The sequence below is a fragment of the Meleagris gallopavo genome, chromosome 2 (assembly GCF_905368555.1).
Source record: "Meleagris gallopavo chromosome 2, MGAL_WU_HG_1.1, whole genome shotgun sequence".
NCBI lineage: Eukaryota > Metazoa > Chordata > Aves > Galliformes > Phasianidae > Meleagris > Meleagris gallopavo.
In genome coordinates, this window is record NC_139405.1 from 85,825,653 (window position 1) to 85,848,221 (window position 22,569).

Here is a 22,569-nt window from a genome sequence, read left to right on the forward strand (position 1 = left end):
AGAAAACCATTGCTACATCTTTACCAGAGCTTCTGTTCCTCCTATACTCCCCTTCACTTGTCCTTCTGGAACTGAGAGCACTTCATCTCACGGCATCACGCTTGGTAATCTTCAGGTACCGTAACAGATCGATTTCTCTCTTGCAACTTGCATCCCAACAGCAAGTAATAAAAATTAATTGTATTCCAAACTGTATTTACAAAGGTAAAAATATGAGGCAATTAAGATCTGGGTGGAACCTGTGGCAGGGGGGTTCGAGATTCATGATCCTTGAGGTCCCTTCCAACCAGGTCCATTCTGTGATTCTGTGGAATTAATTAATTACTCTTAAAAATTACCTGTTCTTTCCCCTTTTCCATTTTTAATGTAAAAGAAATGTGAGGTTTGCCAGCTTTAAGTTCTTATTTTATCTATGACAGTTAGGAACTCATTAAACACTTAAGAATAAACGATGGTTGAACAAAAAGCATTTCTCAGTACACAACTATATGTGCTGCAGCAACCTCTGGGCAGCTATTTAGCGACATCAGACATGAATTCAGGCTGAGTTAATCATCTTACAAGGAAACAGCACTAAAGCTACTTGCGTTTGTTTGCTTTCTTCTGAGTTATTTTTCAAAGTTTTACACTCTGCTGGTGGAAGTTACTGGTGTGAACATCAGGTGCATAACTCGACATGCACTTTAGAATTTCATGTCTACGATTTTACCAAGTTTTAAAATACCACTTCAGTAATAGACATTTAACAATCAGAATTTTGGGGGGCTATTTTTTAAGTGACATATTTTCATTTCTCTGACAGATGCTGTATCAGTCTATGGCTGCTTATTTTATAAAAACAGTACTGCCTAGTTTTAGATATGGTAGCTAACCCACATTCCTGCACAGCAAGGAAATGCCTCAAAGGCTACGCTGCTATGAAGCATCAGAAATATTTAAAATTAAAAAAAAATCCTTACAAAATTGAAGCAATTAGTATACATTTCAAGTTTACGAAACAGTTTCAAGAATAAGGAGCTGAAACATTTTTGCTTCACATTGGTTTTCCTGCTTTCTGATCTTCGCGTTTATGCCTTTGACTTTCTCTGTGTCATTCGTCTTTCCTTTGTTTTCTTCTGAATAAAAATTTTATGAGCAGTTTAAAATACCAAAAACAGAAACTACTGAAGCTGCCGAAGTGTAAATACACAAATGGTAATTCTATCCACCCCCCACTCCTCCCAGTTCAGTTCTAATGACAGGCTGAAAATGAACCCTCCCTCCTCACTTTCCCCAGGTTCACTTACAGCTGGATATTTTTTTCACCTATTTTACCAAGTAGTCTTAAAGGTCAGTATAAGGAAAGGAATGAAAACTCAACATGCAAGGATGAACAAAGGGTAGAACTACCCTCCACAGTAGCAGCTCACATTTAGTTTAAAAAAACTCAGTGAACTGAAGTCTAACATTTGACTAATGACTGTAAATACTTTACATTGAATTTGCTTAAATTAATTCTTCTCTAACAGTCTTGGGCACCCTGCTCTGGGTGTCCATGCTTGAGCAGGGGTTGGACCAGATGGAGCCACAGAGATCTCTGTCCACCTTAGCCATGATTCAAGAACAGGCACTCTCAGTAGCAACCAGTTTCTATTCCGTCCTTGTGGCAGTTAGAATACCAAATTCAAATTTAAAATATAAGTATTTTCCAGTCCAACCTTTACTAGCTTCCAACTTAACATCTATGTCAAGCACTTTAAACCACGTGCTACGCAAAACAAAATCCACGCATACCCTAAAAATATTCTGTATTCCCATAGCCTTTTAATATCGAACAGATTAGCTATCTATGCTCATCACTATTCTGAGAAACCACAAGCAAAGTGCAATGTCAAAATACCGGGTCTATAAATATGTTAGAGAAAGTACAATCACACATGAAATGGGGAAGACGCACTCCCAGCACACAACTATTATTTTCAAAATCCTGGCTGAATGCTATCTCCAGTCAATAAATGATTCCCATCTATGGGTGGGAACAGTCAGTGCTCACATTCACACCAGAGTGCCAAAAGAATTTATTTTCACTACAAAGATTCCTTGACGTAAACTTACTTCGAAGACATATGCTATCTACCTTGAAAGCTTTAATCATTTTTAAAGCATTTGCAAGTTTTGATGTAGTAAAGACAATAACAATGCAAGCAGTTTTGGAAAGTAAGTGGTTTTAACCTGCCACTTGAGAGATCTGAACTATGTACAATTCCTAGATTGAAGATTAATGCTTTTTAAGATTTTCTTGACAGCCAACATGTAGTGCTACCCCATTGTAGGACTTGAGTTTTAACCACTTAATTTATTGGGGAATAATCCCACCACAAAATGTTCTGAGTCAAATCTTAAGAGTATTAATTTAACTGTTTTCAAAAACTGGCAAATATGACGTTCTATATGGTATCAACAACAATTACATATTTAATATAGCCACAAGTCACAAAAGACTAGCAATTGCTAGAATTAAGTAACGTTAATACTGAATAATATTACAGTAAAACTGTAATAATAAAATCAGTATCCCATGAGATTTGTCTGTATCAAGAATTTCAGCTGTTGTTGTGGTTTTGTTCCTGTTTCATATATTTCCGCAATAAATAGTAGTATAAAAACTATTAATAACTATTATTGAAATGGTATCCTCATAACTTAAAAAAGCACTACTAACACTAACTGAGGATAGGGCAAAATTCTTCAGCTGCACAGAAAACATTTTTACAGCCAGGAATGATCTAACACTTCTCTAATATGAAATCACCAGAAGAGGGAGTATGGTTTGCCCAGGCATGGCTTGGCTAATTAATTTCTTTATCTGTAAAGACTCTCCAATCCACTAAAACAACTTGTCAGAAAACATAAGTCTCATTTCAGTGACTTATTTAGAATTTTAAATTTGATCCAAATCTGGAAAACAGCTTTTTTTTTTTTTTAAGAGAATAATTTTTCTAGAAAGAAATACTACTCTGAAAATACCTGTCTTCTGTTCATTCACATGATTTTTTTTCTTATTTTTAAGAGGAAGTAATTGGAACAAAAGCAAAAATCAATGTGGATATTCTATTTCTCCTGACTATAGAACTGTTAGTGTTTGTACCTTTTGCTATTGTGAAAGCAGTGAATTGGGAAAAGGAGTCGGGCAATTTCTTCAAGAACAGATTTTTTAAAGTAATTCTAATTCAAAGCCAATATCTATTCTTCTATTTGAGTTATGTAAACAACACATTATAGCACATTTAGCACAGCACAACAGATACATTTATGTGATATATGCTTTCATCTTCATATTCCTCAAACTGATTGGCGATTCTCAGATGTTATTTTACCTGATGAGCAATATACCGAAGACAGAAATGAAATGTGATCCAAAATAATATAAATTCAAATACTGTGCAATCACACATTAGATGCTCAGCTAACTGCATTACTTTTCCAAGAAGCAATTTTTAAGCAAACAAAAAAATCTAATTTCACAAATAAAGAAACAGCTTAACCTAAGGAAAATGTGAACTAAATACAAGTCAAATAATTCAGCTCTTGAAATAAACATCAGGATTAATTCTTTCTGCTTCAGGGTATATAATAACTAGGTATGACCTGGAAATCACTTTCTGTATTACTTCAGAAAGACCGTTTTAGGAGAGACAATCTCAGACAGGGCACAGCCTCAGAAAATCCAGACCGAGTTAGCAAGCTAGATCTTGATACTTTACACTGAGGAGACTTACATATTCAAATGCTTTCATCACTTTTTTCAATACTGATGTACTACAAAATGACTGCACCGGAAGCAATGCTCACACTATTGACTCGCGGGAAGTCTGGCACTCTTTACTCTGTACCATAATCCCAAAGACCAACTTTCTTGTTTAACACCTCACCCATGCACAGAAGCCACCTGGAAAAATACTGTGATTACAGCATTTGTTCCCACCGCAGAACGGTCTAATGCTTTATTTGTATGGAAAAACTTCAGCAACTTCCTGGCCCTGTGAATCTTAAAGGATAAAAAAGGAGTACTTCTTATTTGAAGGGTATGAAGAACAGTCCTAGAAATACAAGGCTGAGGACAGCACTCAGAAAGTAACCTCCACAAGTAAGAACTCAGACACATATCTTTACAAAGCCTAGCAACATTTATTAAATTTAGAAGCCTTCCTTCTAAATACAGAATATCCTTTAAAAACTTGACCTAAGGGGGACTATGAGAGAGTACAGTGAGAGCAGAGAGACTGCTGCCTGATGCAATTCAGAAGCAATAGTGAACACACTGCAGAGTATCTTGCTGTTCAAACAATTTTCATTTACTTCTTTATCAGTCATTTTTAGATAGTGTACAGTTTGAAAATGAGAGCAGTGCTAATCTGACAAGATATATGCATTTGCTAGAATTGATCTACCAACTTGTGGCATTTGCTGACTTGGTGCCCCAGCTCTGTACTCTGATATTTTTTCTTTTTCCTTTTCTGGAAATGATGATCATAGAATCATAGGATTACAAGGTTGGAAAGGACCTATCATAAGGTAGACAGTAGCTCATATTTTGGCCCACACAACAGCAGTGAGAAATAAGGTTCGTAAACAAGACAGGGTAATAATTCACTTGCTTGAAGGCAAGACGTACAAGTACTCTAAAACAACAGATTGAAATCCCAGAACTAAAATCAAGTTGGAGCACAGGTGATTTGGAATGAACCCAAAGAAACAGAAGGTATAAACTAAGCAGGATGGAAAACACATCCAAACCAACAGGTTGCTGCTTGCAATTATTCGTGAAACAACAAAGCCCACCTGCAGCCATCTCCAATCAACCTGGGATCAATTAAGACAGTAACCCAGCTTTCATTATTCAAGGATCTCTTCAGATAAGTCATAAAAGTTGCAGGAGAACAAGAAAAAAGAATCACTGATGTGGTTGCTGATATACTACAGATCTAAATTTGACGATCTAAAGCACTGTAAACTCACTTATTTGAAGATCAGCCATCACTATTCAGTTTACATGATCTTGTTGAACACAGAATGTTCAGGAGTAAACTACGGGTTTTTGGGTTTTTTTGTTTTTTTTTTTTTGCACTGAGAGCACAGATGTTTTTGAAGAGAAACACAAAAGAACATCAAAATTAAATAACCCCTGGTACTCTAATCAGAAAAAAGAGTCCTCAACATTATCAGATTATCCTTCATGGATACTAAAACCATTTTAATCAAATGGAAATGAAACACACCAAGAAGTAATAGTTCTGATCCAGATCACTCTATGAACTGGAGATAAGAGTCCAGACTGCTATGAATAATAGTCCTCCCAGCTACAAAATGCAAATCATGATGCACTACAAAGACAGTGTTAAGTCTCCATCAAACTCAAACTTGAACAGCTGTATTCATACTTGCACAGATTAAGGGTAAAAGACATCAGATCAGCTTTATTTTGGGCACAAACTAGCTATGCCAACGTGAAACTCTCTGTGCATAGCCTTAGCTGACACAGCTTCTCTGGCCCCTCTGGCCAGGACAGTATCAGCACTCTGACGAAGGATGTTGATACATATGGAAGGCCTGATGAGTTTCCAATCAACCTCATTTTTTGGAATGAGAAATTAATTTCAGTAGCTAACAAACTCTTGAGCTTTCAATCCCTTAAAATGAGCTCCTTAGTAGGAGAGAAGCATCGACAACTGCTCATCAGAGCAACACACCATGATGCACACTTTCATTCACTCCTCTACCAAGGAGAGTGAGTGCCTTGGAGTACAACAAAAAACACAGGACCACATGGCAGTTTCAACAAGAACAAAATACTTGGCAAGCACATGAACAAAACTCTGGGTGGCAAGCTCTGAAGATCTCAAGCCCTTGCACACAGAGATGCACCTTGAGACCTACCATGAGGATGCCTTTTGAAAAATCTCATCTGTCTCCATAACAACAGCTACATAACAAATGCACACATTGTCAGAAAGACTTGAATTTTACAGCAGAAACCATTCACTAAGGAGATCTCTTGGGTATAAACGTAGACACATTCTTAAAGAGAAGCATTTCTTATGCTTACAGCATACAAAGGAATCTGTAGTCCTTGATTCCTCAGAGAAAAGCCTAGAAATAGTGCCTTCTCTTCTGCATAGGGTAATGAGTTCTTAGCTGTAGATCATATTAACAGTTATGATAACCTAATTAACTCTTGTCACACAAATATAGTTGAGAATGATTCCTTGACCTCCACAGAAATCTGCTCAGCCACTGCTTACCACTTTTAGAAACAACAAAAGGGTTACTTATAAGTAGTTGAACCTGAAAACCTTTGTACATAAGAAGGAGGAACATCTTTTGGCATTGAAAATAGGAAGCGTGGACATGTTTTTTTGGGATGGGGGGAAAATTCTAGGCCAGAAACCGTTAAGATCCTGGGAAGTTGGGGATGACTCTGGAGACTAAAAGATGCATGGAGACGAATGCTGGGCAATGCTCCGGGACCACAGCTTGTAATGCCTGAGGCTGCAAGCAACTATATAGGTGCTGACATGACTTTCCACATGATCCTCACAAATCATCAGTGATTTCAGCTACTTTGCAAACTGTTTTTCACCAGGTGGATGTGGAATTTGCACACCTCAGAGTGCTGAAACACTTATATAAAATTCAAGTTGGCTATCCTTATCATGAGGCCACTTGAGCATCCCCTCAGTTCAGAAAAATGCATTTTTCACTATGACAAAGCAGGCAGAACTGTAAAAGCATTGCAGTACATACATTGATCTGGTTTTAACAACACAGAAGAGAATTTTTCACTTCGTGACAACCATCTAGAACACAGAGAAACAAAACAAAACTTCATATTTGAAGACAGCGAAAGAATTTCAGAAGAAAACAAGGAGAACTGTGAGAAGCCATGACCCGCAGGTCACATACTCTTTATTAAAACAGCTGAAAGGTCAACTTTTGAATCATTCATTCAAACTAGGAATCTGTCAGGTTTTAAGGAGGCTCTCACTGATCTGGAGTTAGGAGAACATCTAACAGATTCAGAAGGTACACACACTTAAAAATGAATGTCAGTTCTGAGGCCAAGCAACTATATCAGAGATTATGAAATATGGATGAACCATTCACCCCCTACTAACCATTCACTGAGCTAAAGAAAAACAAGACTGCTGATATCACTGGAAGATCAACAATTGTTACTAGCACTGGAGAAGACAAGTCACAGCCTGGACTGAAGGACTACGAACTGTTATTGGCCATGAATCACCAAGCAAATGTGTAATGAGTATTGACAGTAATAAGATCAGAACAATATCACGAGAGATTTGAAACACTCCCTCCTGAATATCTCAGCCTGATATAGAAGATCAATATCTGAACATTTAAGATTTGTACTGAGTCCCAATCCTACTTGACAAAAAAAATTGACGAATAAAAAAATTCACAAGTGAGCTAAGGAACTGTGTTAAATATACAGATCCTGCCTCAGTGTGCAAATGCACTGAAGAAATGGCCTCAGCTGAATCCTACCCACGTATAGTAAGGCAGCTAATACATTAAATCCTTACCAATCTTTCCAATGATTAGCAGGATAAAAATCTCAGAGCAGTGTGATTTTTTGATGCATATAAAAAAGAAATATGCAGAAAGTATCTCTAGATACTGTCAGATATATGAAAGACAGTTACACGTCTATTTATGGACCAGGAAGGACTAAAAAAAATGAAAAGGAAATAAGACATTCCCAGGAAAAAGTAGGATTTCTTAAGTTTGCAAAAAATTCATTGTCTTCACCAATAAAAAAATATATTCTCTCTTATTTTGTATCCTAATTATTTCTTCCAAGGGGATTATTCCAAGTGAAATTAGCACTTCTTTTCTAACTAGTTCAGCACTCTGTTGCTGCCTGATCAGCAATGGTGATACTCCACATGAACAAAAAAAATTACCTTTCAGAATGAAAGTAGTTTCAAACAGTTCGTATATACATGACTTTTAGCTGAATTGTCTCGCCTGAGCTCTAACCTGTACATCTCCCTTCAGTGAAGATGACAACACACTTATAGATCCTCTAACCTCCTGCAAGAAGAATCGATGAGATTCACCATCCTTCAGTATGTGTGTGAAGAAGTTCCAATTTCTGCATTGCTCTCGCTATAAACGACAGGTTTTCAATTTACTGCTACCATTCAAAAATCTGGTAAAATCTGTCAAATTTTCGTAGTCATTTCATGCATTCTTGTTGTCTCAGGGAAGTTAGCACTCTGCATGATTAAGAATGTATGAGGTTTAGAAGTTTATTACAGAAAACAATGACATCAACTTACGACACACAGTACCACCTTTCACAAGTTGGTGCAAAATTAAAAAATAAATTCTCTAAAAATACTGCCAGATTCATTTGTTTTTTTTTTCCTTAACCACAATGAAGTAAAACAAAATTCTGTATTGCATTCATTATAGTAATAAACCAATTCATAATATTAAACAACAGAAGGTGATGACAACAGTCAGCACATCAGTGGGAACACTGGAACAAGACTCTGGCTTAGATCCTTTCTAAGAGACATTTAACATTCATATTGACGATTTACGTGTAGTATTCCTACATCACTATGAAATAAAATTAAAAAACAATGCCTCATTAAAGAGAGTTCCAAACAAATTAAATCTTACCTGAGTTACTCCACTGGGAGGAACCTTGTATGACTGCAGCTTCTGCTTCAGTAGCTCAGGATCGCTGTGGCGGAATGGGCATCCTGACAGCAAAACAAGCAAGCTCACAAACAAGGCTGTTTACCCAGAAGGGAGCACAGTAACACACTCAAGAGACCAACTAAACTGCTCCTAATTGTCCAACAGCTTACTAAATACAAGTTAATTGTCCATATGCGCAATTATTTTTTTCTTTTAAACTTTTTTTTATCATAATTACTCCACTGCATTGTTAGCAGTGAACCAGAGGCCCAAGAGTTACATGAAATATCCTAATATAAACAGGCCACAGTTGTCACTCACTGATAGGAAAGGAGATATAGTTAGTACCTTACTTACAGTGATAGCACTGGTACATTTAATGTCTGTGAAAAACCAGGAAGAAACAAGTAGTAAGAGTCAACCAGTCTTTAAAAGCATAGCCCTTTGTAAAAATACTACTTTTGAAAGTTCCAGCCTTTGAATAAGGGTTGCTTTTCTTATGTCCCAGAATTAATCTTGGGAGAAAACTAAAGGAAACAATCTTCAGAACCATCCCAGGAGTTTTCTAGAAAAGGGTAAATATGGCACTGACAAAAACAGTTTAGCAGGCATGGTGGTGATGGGCTGATTGTTGGACTAAATGGCGTTAGTGGTCTATCCAACCTTAACAACTCTATGACTGCGTTAACTAGCACTGAAATTACAACAGTGAGGCTGGTGCACGTTTTTCTCAATCACACAGGGGTAGGAGGTTTTAAAGTACTGCAGCAAATGTAGGAATTCATGTTTGATCTAATTCATATCTCAGAGCCCCTATAAGCGTTCACACTCTGTACTGTGTGACACAATGCATACAAAGCTACAAGTCACCAAGTGTGATCTAAAAAGAATATTGCAAGACCATTGTAAACTTGAAATTAAAAACATAATTTAAAAAACTACAGGGGTGAGTAACGTGACAGACACTGTAGAAAAAATCCTTCAGATAATTTCTCAGTAGAAAACTGATACTTACGAAAATATGATCTTAATCTGAAGTGAGAATTTTAAGACGACCAAAACATAGTTTTTGTTTGAGTCAGGAAACTAGTTTCATAAAACTGGCTTTGCAAATAAGTTCAGTTTAAAAGATAATGCTCAAATGCTATGCCTGCTACATAGTCACTATTTTGACCTCTGTTCAGCATTACACATCATTGCAAAACAAATTGCTGAAATATTTATTTCTTTTTAGTATTGAAAAAACATTATAAACTCAGATCTTGTTAAGTTTCTCTTTGCAGTATCTATCTTGTCTGGGTTACATACATGTAAGCCATGACTTCCAGAGTGATAACTTAAAAACTGCAGTCCACAGTAGATACACACATCAATACTTGTTCATTTATAAATTTACATTTTACTACAATTAAAAATCAAGAATATAGAAGAGTCCTGAATGTCCTAAACTTCTGAAAAGCAATTGAGTTAATATTAGTAGAGTAAGTTTGCTATGCTGAAAGCACAGATTGAAAGGAATGCAATTTTTTTTTTTTTTTTTTAACCACACAAGGGAAGGAAAAAGAACCAAACTTGAGTACAAAATTGAACTTTACTTGCTGAATGATATCCGTCAAAAAAGACTGATGACAAGAAGAGTAACAGAGAACAGCAGTGGCTACCTTAACTAGTAGTCAAACTAACTACCACTTTAAATCAAATGCAATCTCTTTGGTTCTCTTCTTTAGCCAGGGGCTTCCAATATTTTTGAACCTGTTCGTTTTAGGTACTCACCATGATAATCCCCTTGACTTGGTGGATTGGACATGATAATCTTCATGCAGCTGTATGGGGTATAGTCAGTTCTCTTTCCTTCTTTCCCATAGTTGTGGCGAATGCTGTACGCATATCCTTTGTCAAACTAAAACAACAAAAGAATATATTTTCATACACCATATTATCAAGTCATTATTCTCTCTACCAACAGAAACATTGGATTATAAAGCAAATCTTCCAAACCTATTCAAATTTAGAGAAATGGAATTGCTTACTGTTCAGTTTGATTTTTATGTTATAAGAAGTTGTACGTATCTGTATGCATGTTTTATACACACATAAGAAGAGAAGAATTAAGATCTTCTAAGCAGATGAAGGAATCATTAAAGTTAAGATGATTTAAAGATCAAAACTGCGAACTGTATGATGTGAGTAAATGGAGAATATTAATTGTATTGTAATATTGTAATATTAAACCTTTCATAAATGTCCACAAATCAATGGCTTTATCAGTGAAAAGCCAAAACTACAGACTTCTTTACTGAGGTTCACATTTTTGTTCTCCTAAAGCATAACAGTTCTCCTATACTTTGCTTCAGCCCTGAAATTCACTGTTTTTGGTCTAAAATAATTTTGCTTGAAAACTGTAAAATTTTAGCAAATTTCTTTTGTCAAATGATAGAGTATCAGCTCCCACCAACTCCTCCAATAAAATTAAGAAAGAAACTAATACAGGCATAAACAAGCATTTATCTTGGCAACTATGTACGTTGCTATAAATATATCATTTTAGTTAAGTCCTGTGAATAAGGACTTAGTTAAAATGATTTCAAGTTATTTTAGATGTAGCCATTTAAGCACACAACCACCAGTTCAAAATTACCCCCACTTCTACACATAAAATTGCCTGCTAAATAATTCAGAATATTCAGATGACTGTGAAATATCTTAGCCTGCTAAAATTCATTCAAAATATAACAGAAGTATGCTTTTCGTAATCTAACATTTGAGAAATTTAATTATATATAACTCAAAACCTACAATAAACAAATACATAAAATGTTTAAATAAACTTTTGAAAATAAACATTGAAACATATGCTGCATCTATCTCCATGGATAAAAAGGAACTTCTTTATCAAGATGCTGTCATAATCAAGTTAATTGTGTTTTCCAGCACAGCCAAGGCAGGATTTAGCACACAGGGATAACCTGTCTACATACATCATCTTCATACTTGGGTGAGAATCTCTTAAACTGCACTGAACAGAGAAGCCTTAAAAGCTTAAAAAAAAAAAAATTGGAATAACTTTATAAATCTGATTTTACTCTATCATGTAATTATAACTACTTTATTTTTTAAAATACTAGCACTAAGGAATGGAGGAAGAAATTGAAGAGAGGTTTTTTTGCTTGCTTGTTTTTCAATAGTGGCCATTCTTCTGAAATCGATACTATAAGGATAAGGGGCTGGTCACGGCAATCTGTTAAGTTTACCATGATCTGCCTAAAACAAATTTTGTTCTAGAATTATTTTTTAAATTCAGAAAACACATACACAGTATCTTTGTGGCTACTTGGCAGAATTAATGCTGTCCCCTTTGAGCACTGTACTACCCAACCCATATTTTTTATGTTGTACTTTGGGAATTGAGCATAAACGCCCCAGTGCTCCACGTGTTGGGTTGATGACTAATGACTTTAATGAGAGAGAAAGGGATCAAGAAATAGGTCTGATTTAAGCAATAAACCATTCAACCAAAAGCCAACAAGCTGAGAACACTACCCTCTACCAAGTCTGTCTGGCATGTGCAAATCTAAGCACCTACTTTTTTTTTTTTTTTAATTTTAAAAGAGTGCAAGTAAATTGCCTGATCTCTAACTTGTTCCCTGATGACAAAAAAATTTGGGGACTTTTCTTTCCTCTGGACATAGCTGTAGGATGCACATGACATCTGGACTGAGATACTGCACAGAAATAACGTAAGCAGGCAGTTTTGCAGATTGCTATATTCTGGACAAGGATTTACAGAAATGTTATTTTCAGTAGAGTTTGATTACATAAATATGAGATCTTTGGGTAGGTTAATTCAAAGTAGTAATGGTGTTAAATTATTATTTATATAACTCAATCAGAAATAGGAAAATTTGCTACAGATGTAGCCTAATTGGGATCAAAGTAATTCTGAACACTTTTTGCTCGTGAGGGAAGGAAGGCAGTAAAAGAGAACAGCTGGGAGGGGAAAGGGAAAAAGGGAAGTCGAAAGGGCTGTCAAATGTGATCAGAGCTTTTCAGTGGTCTCTATCAATCAGCCTTGTGCCTGTAGCTTGTAGCAGGAACAGTTTGTTTCCTCTGTACTCCTCTAATCTGCCTCCATGGTCAGCAGGCTCCTGGCAAGTTTTCCCTGCCATCAGTGAGGATTTGCTGGGATCCTTGTTCCTAACACCAAAAGGGAACAGAAGGAGGGCACCATCTAACAGCCCTGTCCTTTCCCTATCACCTTGAACAGTAATGTTCCTTTGAAAGGCCTGTGAATATCCAGCTCAATTTGGAGTTGTTGGGATGCTACTAATAAAGCTCTCAGTTTTTGTTTACTCTTTAATAAAAAAAAATAGGCATCTAGAGATGCCATTCAGTTGTGGGGGGAACCCACACACTTCCAGTATTCCATGATTTACAAGCACATCACTGACTCTTCTGTTGCTGGTTTTTTTTTTTCCCCAAAGCATTTATTGCATTTCAATATTCATAGATGTCAGCTGACATAGTTTTTATGTGTTTCTTTCAGCAGAAGGTAAGAAGTAAATTAACAGCATTATTAACTTTATCAGAAGTGGTAGTCAGAGAATAACAGTATCCAACACGCTTAATTGAGTGATAACGCTTTGTGTTCTCTGCAAGAGATGTAAGAGTGTTAACAGATTGCAAAGCAGACAGAAATTTGGCACGTAGTACAGTAACAAGGACTAAAGAATTTAAACAGAAGTAGAATAGTAACAGACTTTGTGTGCATCTATAGGAATAAGATTCAGCTCCAGACATCTAAATTGAGACACCTCCCATTATTGTCAATGGAGGTCGATGCAATCAGAGGAGCCTGGGGAGCAATTCAATTTACCCTACCAGAGGCACCAAGAGGCTCACTAAATAAATCATTATCTAGACACTATTGACTGTATTGGCTAGAGCTCTATTGATCATAATGGCAGCCTGGGATGCTAGAATAAAGAATATGTATACCAAAGAGAAATTAGATTCGGTAAGCTTGTATCAGAACTGAGAGAAATCCATATTTTTATGTATACCACTGCAGCAGGTACTGCATATTTCAGAAGAAGATGGATAAATACTGGCCAGGGCCCTCTGCAGAGTCTGAAAAGTAAATTCCTACTGCTCTGTACTCTGAACAACAGAGCCATCATATTTTATTTAGTTTTACTTAAGCACAGTAATCTAACGCATTTGGTCTGGTATAGCTCAGGATCCTTTATATTATACACAATAACCTGGATGAGTACGTGCAATAAAAACTTAAAAAGGAAAGAGATAGGGAAGAAAACAGATTAATTTTTCATAGAAATATTAGCATGGAGTCACGCTGTTACTTTGTGAAAAATCCTGAAACATACCCAAATAGATTCTCCTTTTGAACAGGTGATAAGATATGCAATAAAAAGCAGGACTGGGAAACAAGGTCTAGATTGCACAGAAGGAATATTTGTACTAGCCTATCGTAACATTTTAAAGCTATGGATGAGAAGACACAGGGATTCAGGGCAGGGACAGAAGAAGAGAAACTCGTCAAGATAGCTCTGAGGAAAACCTGTCTCAGCTACTCCAGTCAAAGAAAATTAGACAGGTCCTCCTACAACAACAATGTTCAACAACAAGACCAGAAATTCATACGGAGGCACAATGTACAGCCATCAGCTCTTGAAGAAGAGCACTGTTGGTGGTAGGGGCTGCACTTCACCTCTGCTACGACGTTCCCAGTTTCAAAGACATCTGCAGGAGACTGGAATGAATCCAAGAAAGTCTGGTTCACCCACCACCTGGTGCGACATTTTGCTTAGCACACCTGCACTGCATAGAATTGAAAGACCTAAGCACACTTAACACAGAAGTTGAAGCTCTCTTAGAATCATTAAGGTTGGAAAGACCACTAAGATCATCTAGCCCAACCATCAGCCCACACCTGTAATCGCTCTAGACCAAGTTCCTCAATGCAATCTCTACCCTTTTCCTAAAAATCTCTCCTAAATTCAGTGATTTGGGTTGGAGAACATGCCTTCGTAACACCATCTGATTCTTTTTTTTTTTTTTTTTTTTTTTTTTCATAATGGTGACAAAAAAAAAGTTTGCAGTTACTGAGATACTGAGTTACTCAGACAATGACCATGGTGCCAGAATAGAAGGACATCAGGTGCCCAAACATGTAATGTTCTAATATATCATATCAGCAAATCCCTCCTCAAAAAAAAGCTGACTAATGAACACATTTCCTCAGATAGATACATAAACTTTATGTTTACCCTTGAAACATGTAGACTTATCTTTTTTTTTTTTTTACACTGGCATAAAAGAAAAACAAGGGATTTAGAGATTTGCTATTTGCTCAAGAATACTAGCATCCTCCCTGTAAAAACTCTGCCATAAAAACACTTCTTCCTTTACTAGCAGTACTGCAAAAGACAAAAAATCACATTTTAAGATGATGATCAAAAGAAAGTGGATAACACAGACATCAGTCCTAAGTGTCATAATAAGCATAAATGCTTACATACAATAAAAAAGGGTACTTATATCTCAAAATGTAGTCCAGGCAAGACTTACTTGAACGCTCTATACTTTGTGTAACAACTCCTTTTGCATTCACTGGCAGAAGTTTTGTTTGTTTTTGTTTTTTTCTGAAGGACACATGACTATTTCCCCACCTTTTGTTTTGTTGTTGTTCATTATTCATTAAAGGATGAACTGACTAAAGAAAAAATGCAAACTGAAAACTAAAGAAGCTGTACTGCCAGATTGCTCTGAAGTAACATACATCTCAATTCACAGAATCACAGAATTGTAGGGGTTGGAAGGGACCTCTAGAGATCGAGACCAACCCCCCTGCCAAAGCAGGTTCCCTACACCAGGTCGCACAGGTAGGCGTCCAGGCGAGACTTGAATATCTCCAGAGAAGGAGACTCCACAATTGTTAGTGCTGGCTGCAAAAGTCTAAAAATTAATACAATTTCTGGTAACAAAACACAGGAAGGACAACTCAACTACTGTAATCCATCTAAAACCCAATGTTTTTAAACAAAGCTATTTTCTTACTGGTACTGACCCAACCCTGATGCCTCAAATCCAACTTCAATAAGAAAATTTATCAGAGAAATAATGGAATTTCAATCCAAATTCATAGCAAATCCAAAGGAATTTGCACTTGCTTAAGATCACTAGATTCTGTTCCCCCATGTATAGCTCTGTGCCAGAGAACTTCAGGAAAGACAAAGAGAACACAAAAAAAACAGCATAACACATTATGCAGAATATAGGTTCTCAGCTAAACAGCACAGTGTATTTCAATATAAAATCAGCACCTTACTTTCTTTCAAGAGGCAGTAACCTCTCTAGTGTTGAAATCTTTAAATCTGATGACAGTAATTCAACTTTTCCAGATCAATAAAGTAAATTTCTGAATCCTGAAGGGTTCATAGCATGAATTAGATATTAAAAAAAGATGTCTTTATTCATGAGATTCAATACATTTCAAGAGACGTGAGGCAGAATGCTAAATCAATTCTGAAAGTAAAAATACTTTCTTATTTACATTTAAACCTACATGGTATATCAGCAGATTGCACATTTGATTCAACATGCTGCTTTTCTGGATGACTGAATATGAAATATAACCACAATTTGCTGCTTGAATATAGACATATGGAATACAACAGTGAGATACAACAGGAATTACATGGACCTTATCAAAAGAGAAGACAGTACATGATTCTGGATCTTAGTTTGGAAGTCAGTTTATAAGACTACAGCAAATCTGAACATTTAATAATTTAAAAATATCATTTCAAACAATTGTATCAACATTAATTAGCTCTCTACCAAAACCAGTGCTTTTCTGTTCAAAAAACAACTGGAAGAGACCAGCCATGTCATTCATTGCGGATGTTAACAAAAAGATACAATTGAGCAGATTTGCATCTAAAAAAACATTGACTTCTGTATCAGAAATTGGGGTAAACAACCAAAAATGTTATATAGCAGGTATTTTTCAACAGATGGCTATAAAGAGAAAGCTATATCGTTAGGAACAATATCAAGACAGCCTGCTAAAGCACATACTGCCAAAGAACATATTGATACTCAGATACTTCACAGTCATTGAACATAAAGCTGGCAACCAGATAAACAAACCTATTACTTTTCTTAAAATATCACTGATGTGCCTACCACCCTGCTGTTGCTGCAACAGCCAATGAAACAGAAACTTCTTCTGACAAGTACAGTCTTCCTACAGTGATACTGAAGTCTGACAAGAGGTTCAAGTCTACAAAAGAATTACCAAAAATTAAATTATTTGTTTTCCATTCATTTTTATACATAAAATTCTATGAAGATACTACAGTAATGAAAGCTATATCCAAAAGTGTGCGTTTATAAGGAATTAAATGTCATAAAATCTAATCTTTGATGTAGTTTTAGTACAGGAAACATATTCATTGCTTCCATACTAGTCAGTGTAAGGACCTTATCAGTAACCTGCACATACACTGAATAGTAAAACAGATTTCAGGGCCTAATATGTAATTAAGAAAAACCAACTCCACTTCTCTTTACATTAGTTAGCACAATTTAAAAAAATAAAAAACAAAAACAAAAGAAAACTGTAATTAATGTCCTGGGAAATAAATTATGATCTTTCCTTCCCCTAAGTCGTACCACAGGCTGAAAGACAATCCGAAGCTTCCCTTCATAATACAAGCCAAATGCTGAAAATCGAAAATCAAAAGTAAGGTAGGTAAGTTTTGAACAGTTTTTTTTTTTAAATTAGGCTGAAGAACTTGAGTATTTTAAAGTGAATGATCACAGGACAAACGTCACCAACTTCAGCCTCAGAAAGATCAGAGAACTTAACTTTTGAATGAATGCAATTAAGAAATCTTGTAGCAATTCTAAGGAGGGTTTCATGCTTTCTAGTATATCATCATCAGTCATGGCCACACTGAATAACACCCATGAATAAAAAACATGCTGAAAAATAACACCCTTTTATACTAGCTCCCTTTCATTTAAGAAATTCTGCTCTAAGATTTTTCACTTATTACATGAAGTGCAACTTTTTATTACTTCAAATTCTAAGGGTTGGGTTTTTTTTTTTTTTAAATTATCCATAAGAAAAATACTGCCTTATAAAAACTATGTTAAAATGTGGAATGACAATTAATGAAACGGATTCTTGTCAATATTCAGTTGGCTTAGACAACCTCAGGGTACCAATATGCTGATTTGTAATTTAAGGCCTGAGTAAAGACTGTTTCAGAGGGAAATGCACAGAAGCCTGATTGAGTTTAATATGCATCTACATTTGCTACCGGGCATAATTAAAACTACATCTCTCTCTCAATCTACATAATTATGTCCCAAAGACACTTTCTTTAATATCCTTAGCTTCGCTGTTAAACCAGGAAAGGCCTCAGGTTTAAGAGGTCATCTAGTATTGTTCTAAAGTAAAATACATCCTTCAACAGAAAGAGTTCCAAAATAAAACAAAAGGTTCCTGTTAGGCTTCGCTCATTTTAGTGCACAGAATTCCAAACGTGGTAGGTAAAATAAAATTTTAATGCACCCTTAAAAAAAAAAACACTAAGTGAGGTTGCAGCTTACTCCCCTGACAAAGGTACAGGGAATTGACACAACTTCTGCTACTGGGAAAAAGAAAATTGAACACTGCTAATTTTGGAAGTGCCATTAATTGATACTAAAATGAATCATTTATTCACTGGAGGGAACAAACCCTTTACCAGTGAATATTCCATCTGCAAACGTAAATGATACCGAGGCTAACCAGTTCAATAAAATAGCACAACATTATGCACCACTTACTATGTATTACTATTCTTATTTGAACTTTAAAAACCTCTGAACACAGTTAAATCATGTGCATTTTTAATATAAAGTTGTAGGTTAACTACTATTTCAGTGATGATTACATACATTACGCATTGGCAAAAACGGTGAAAGATTTATTACTTTCATCTTGCTTTGCTGAAATAAGTGGTAAGACTTTCTTAAGTATCACAGAGAAGCTATAGAGGGCTTAAATATCTTGTCCTCTATTACATCTAATTTCTCATCAACTGACTTATAATGCCAACTGGAGCTATGAAATACTTCTTTTAATTGCTTAATTAACACATATTACATTCTATACAGTCAGTAAGGAATCTTATCCTTCCTAAGACTTCGAAGCATTTGCAAGAAGTTGTTTGCATTGGAACACACTTCTTAGAACAGAGCCAAATGCAAGCAAAGGGGGTATGCTTTCAAAGTCCTCTCCCTTCCGAATTCCATTGCAGATCTCTTTCCTGCTGTTTTATTCAACAGATACACACAGCAAACTGAAGAAATCAAATCTAGACTAGCATGTCAGAAACAAGCAGACAGTACTCATCTCAGTGTTTCAAAATGCTCAAGTGCTCCACAAGAGAGAATTGAAGAATAATGCTAGAAGTATAAATAAATACAAGACAGAGAGAGCAAAAACGCCCATTACTAAAACAACTTCAAACAAAAATAACATAACAGCAGGATTCCTGCACATATTTAATATATTCATTGTGATATACTTATTGACAAAAAATAACCAAATTCCAACAGCAACTGAAACACTTCCATTCAACCCAAGATACCGTGATTCTTTGGGACTAAATTCCATGACCAGAGAGCAGAAGTTTTGCAAGAATGCCCTGGATTCAGTTATCACGATTTTCAATTTTTTGTGTGAAACTTCGCACTGTTTCTTGTTAGGAAATTATCAGAGAAAAAAAGAAAACAATCCTTTTCAAGCTACTACAAACAGGAAAGTTGTACTAATTCAGCTTGATTCAGACACAACAACAGTAATCCATCCACTTGTGGCTTCAAGTTTTAATTCTCATGTCTAGCCATATAAGTTTCGACTATAAAACAAATTCACTCACAATACCTCTACTGCTAATTGTTTATTATAAAAACACCAGAGCATCCTGAATTTTTCAGCTTAGACTCCTTCAGCTAATTGACCTCAGCAGCCATGTAACCATCACCCTCAGCAACAAGGAAGTACCTTTTGAAGAACGCACCTCTTAACACCAAGTCTTCGATTTAATATGCATAAAAGATATTAAAAGTAGGCTATATGAAAGGAGATCTCTTGATGATGGGCTCAATGCCACAAAGCTGATTTCTGGAAAGAAGCACCACTAGGGAATTCAGATTGGGCATTTTTCTCTTGATACATATCAATGCTGCAAAGGCTGTCCAGCTACTAACAACGGGTATCTTGGTTTATTCACTTCTGTTTTGTAAAGCATACTGATTGCACAGACCTAGCTCTTCAGAGGAATGACATGAAGTTCTATAATAAAGAAACATAATCAAAAGAACTCAGGAACAGCAAAATCTGGAGATCCTTCTCTTCAGCTTTTGAGGTTGAAATTTAAATTAAATACTCTAAAAAATCTCTAGTATGTTTAGTTTTCTTTAAACTTGCTTTTAAAAAAAGAGATGTAATGCAAATTCAATAGTATGCTTGGGAATCCAAACGAGACATTTAAATGAAAATACATTTTCATGTTTCTTTTGATTATTAAATCATTTAACCTGCTATTAAAGCAGTTTGAAGAGCTATCTTTGTTTGTAGAACATAAAAGGCATTTGAAAAAGTAGCATGAAAGTATTTTGGCTATACTACGAAAGCAGCCATTCAACATATGTGTTAAGCAACGCCATTTTTGCCAATGCAGACAAAAATCATTCACCCAAAATCTTTATTTGGGTGTGGAAACAATCTCACTACACATAGAGAATGAAATGATTTCCAAACAATGAGAAGAATTCAGACAGTGGTTCTGCTGAAGCTAATTTCTGCAGCCAATAGCCAAATCTGTGGGAGTTTAACATAAAACTGCAATTTATTCAAGTTCCTGGCTATCCAGTCCTCCAATAACCAATGAAAGCAAGGATGCTTAGCTATAATATCAATAGTTTGTTACCATGATGCACTTACTCTACCATTTTCCACAGATTTCAGGGGGATAATATTTTATAGGTAATATAGGGAACACATATGTTCTGGTTTTGCAATCCTAAGAGACAATAATCATTTCCTTAAAGTTTTACTGTAGCCTTTAGACATCTCCAGAGAATTCACACCTAGCATTACAGTACTACTGATGTACAATGAAAAATAAAAGGCCCAATGTTAATCTGTATGGAGGATTTTCAATTAGATTCATATTTCTATTTCCTAGATGCCAAATATTGTGGTTTGCTGTCTAATGTATCACTAGGCTTTCACAGTTTTCTAAGATTTAAATAACTCAAGAACAAAAGCAGCAAATTATATCCGACTGGAGAATTATAATTGTGACAGAACAGAGATCTTCAATCTTATGAATCAAACATGCTACAAAAATAGCAGGTACCATTATTATTCCAATAGAGGAGGGACAAGTAAAGCAAACCTTGCTGTAAATCAACTCCCAGATCTGAAAAAAAAATGAGAAAGTGAAATACCAAAATTAAATGCAATCAGCTGACTAACAAAGAATATATTCCAGGAAATTTAAGGAGGTAGAGGTTGTTTTAAGTAACTACCGTGCCATTTTGTGCATAAGAAAAATCCACTGCAGAATACTCTGCATGCTTAAAAGCACTGCTCAGCATATTAGCAGATACCTATTTCTATTTTCACTCTAAAGTATCATTTGTTTTCACAATATAAATACACAGACCTGCAAAGCATTACAGTATAAGCACTTTGAACTTAGATCTACAGGTTGTATTTGTTCATTCTTTATGATCTTGTCTCCCTCTAGTGGCTAGCTCCCACAACAATTTAATTCTACCAATGACCAGATGCATGTGCAGAACCACAGAACTAGAATGGAATTTCAGAAGATGTCCAGTCCAGCCTCCTGCTTCAAGCAGCATCAGACTGCACAGCACTTTGTCCAGCTGGATCTCTGAAACTTCGAAGTACAGAGATCACACATCTCTGAAGAAACCGCTCCAGTGCTCCACTGTCTCCATGCTGAGCTCTTCACTATGTCCAGCCTGAATCCCTTATTTTAACTTAAGCCACGATGCCAAGCTATTAGCTAAAGTAACTAAAAGCAGCAGGTTTCATTCTTTTCTTCACTCTAAACTCACGTTCCTTCAAGTCCCTGACTTCACATTCACAGAACACTCATATAAACAGATCATATAAACAACAGCAACCAAATAACAAAGTATATTGAGTATTTGGGTATATTTTTTCTTTTCTTTCTTTTTTCAGGGGGGGGGAGAAGGAGAGGTGAAGGGGGGCAGACAGGGAGAGGAGAATTACACCAGAAAAGGATGTGAAATAGATTGGGACTAATATTTGTTCAGAGTAATGTCACGTTTCATAGATAAAAAACAAAAGATACCTTAAAATAACACTGAGGTTTTGAAGCCAAACAGTATAACCATTCAGTCAGAAGTAACACATCTATCACAAGTTGACAGTCGATCCTATCATCTGAACAACAATTTAACATTAAGGCATTTTAGCCTAGCAATTAGCAAAATAATTTTAATTTCAGTGCTGAAAGCAAAAGCACATTTTGTTTTGTGCTCTGCTTCTGTTTGCTGTGAACATGCCACGACTTGATCACTTTCCCCACAGGATCACCAACACTTTCGGGGTGTTCTTCCTAGGTTCCACTTGACTTCTTGCATTAAATGAACTATGAAACTTTGTATTCATAAAGTACCATAGTTTCCCCTCAAGGGAAAATAACGTGTTTTCTAAAGTGTTTTTTTATCACGAAAATCCGGGCTACACACACCTCAATGATTTAAGAGCACAGGAGG

The 22,569-nt window shown here is 35.9% G+C and overlaps 1 protein-coding gene across 2 annotated transcripts in view; it reads right to left on the reverse strand.

Moving 5' to 3' along the window:
- Nucleotides 1–22,569, reverse strand: part of PRIM2 (DNA primase subunit 2) — an 86,548-nt gene that overhangs the window by 9,911 nt on the left and 54,068 nt on the right. For both annotated transcript variants that reach the window (XM_085217842.1, XM_085217843.1), the window contains exons 11-12: nucleotides 10,486–10,612; nucleotides 8,692–8,774 (exon numbers count right to left, since the gene is read on the reverse strand). In XM_085217842.1, the coding sequence (XP_085073968.1) occupies nucleotides 8,692–8,774; nucleotides 10,486–10,612 (210 nt within the window). The remainder of the gene's footprint in view (nucleotides 1–8,691; nucleotides 8,775–10,485; nucleotides 10,613–22,569) is intronic.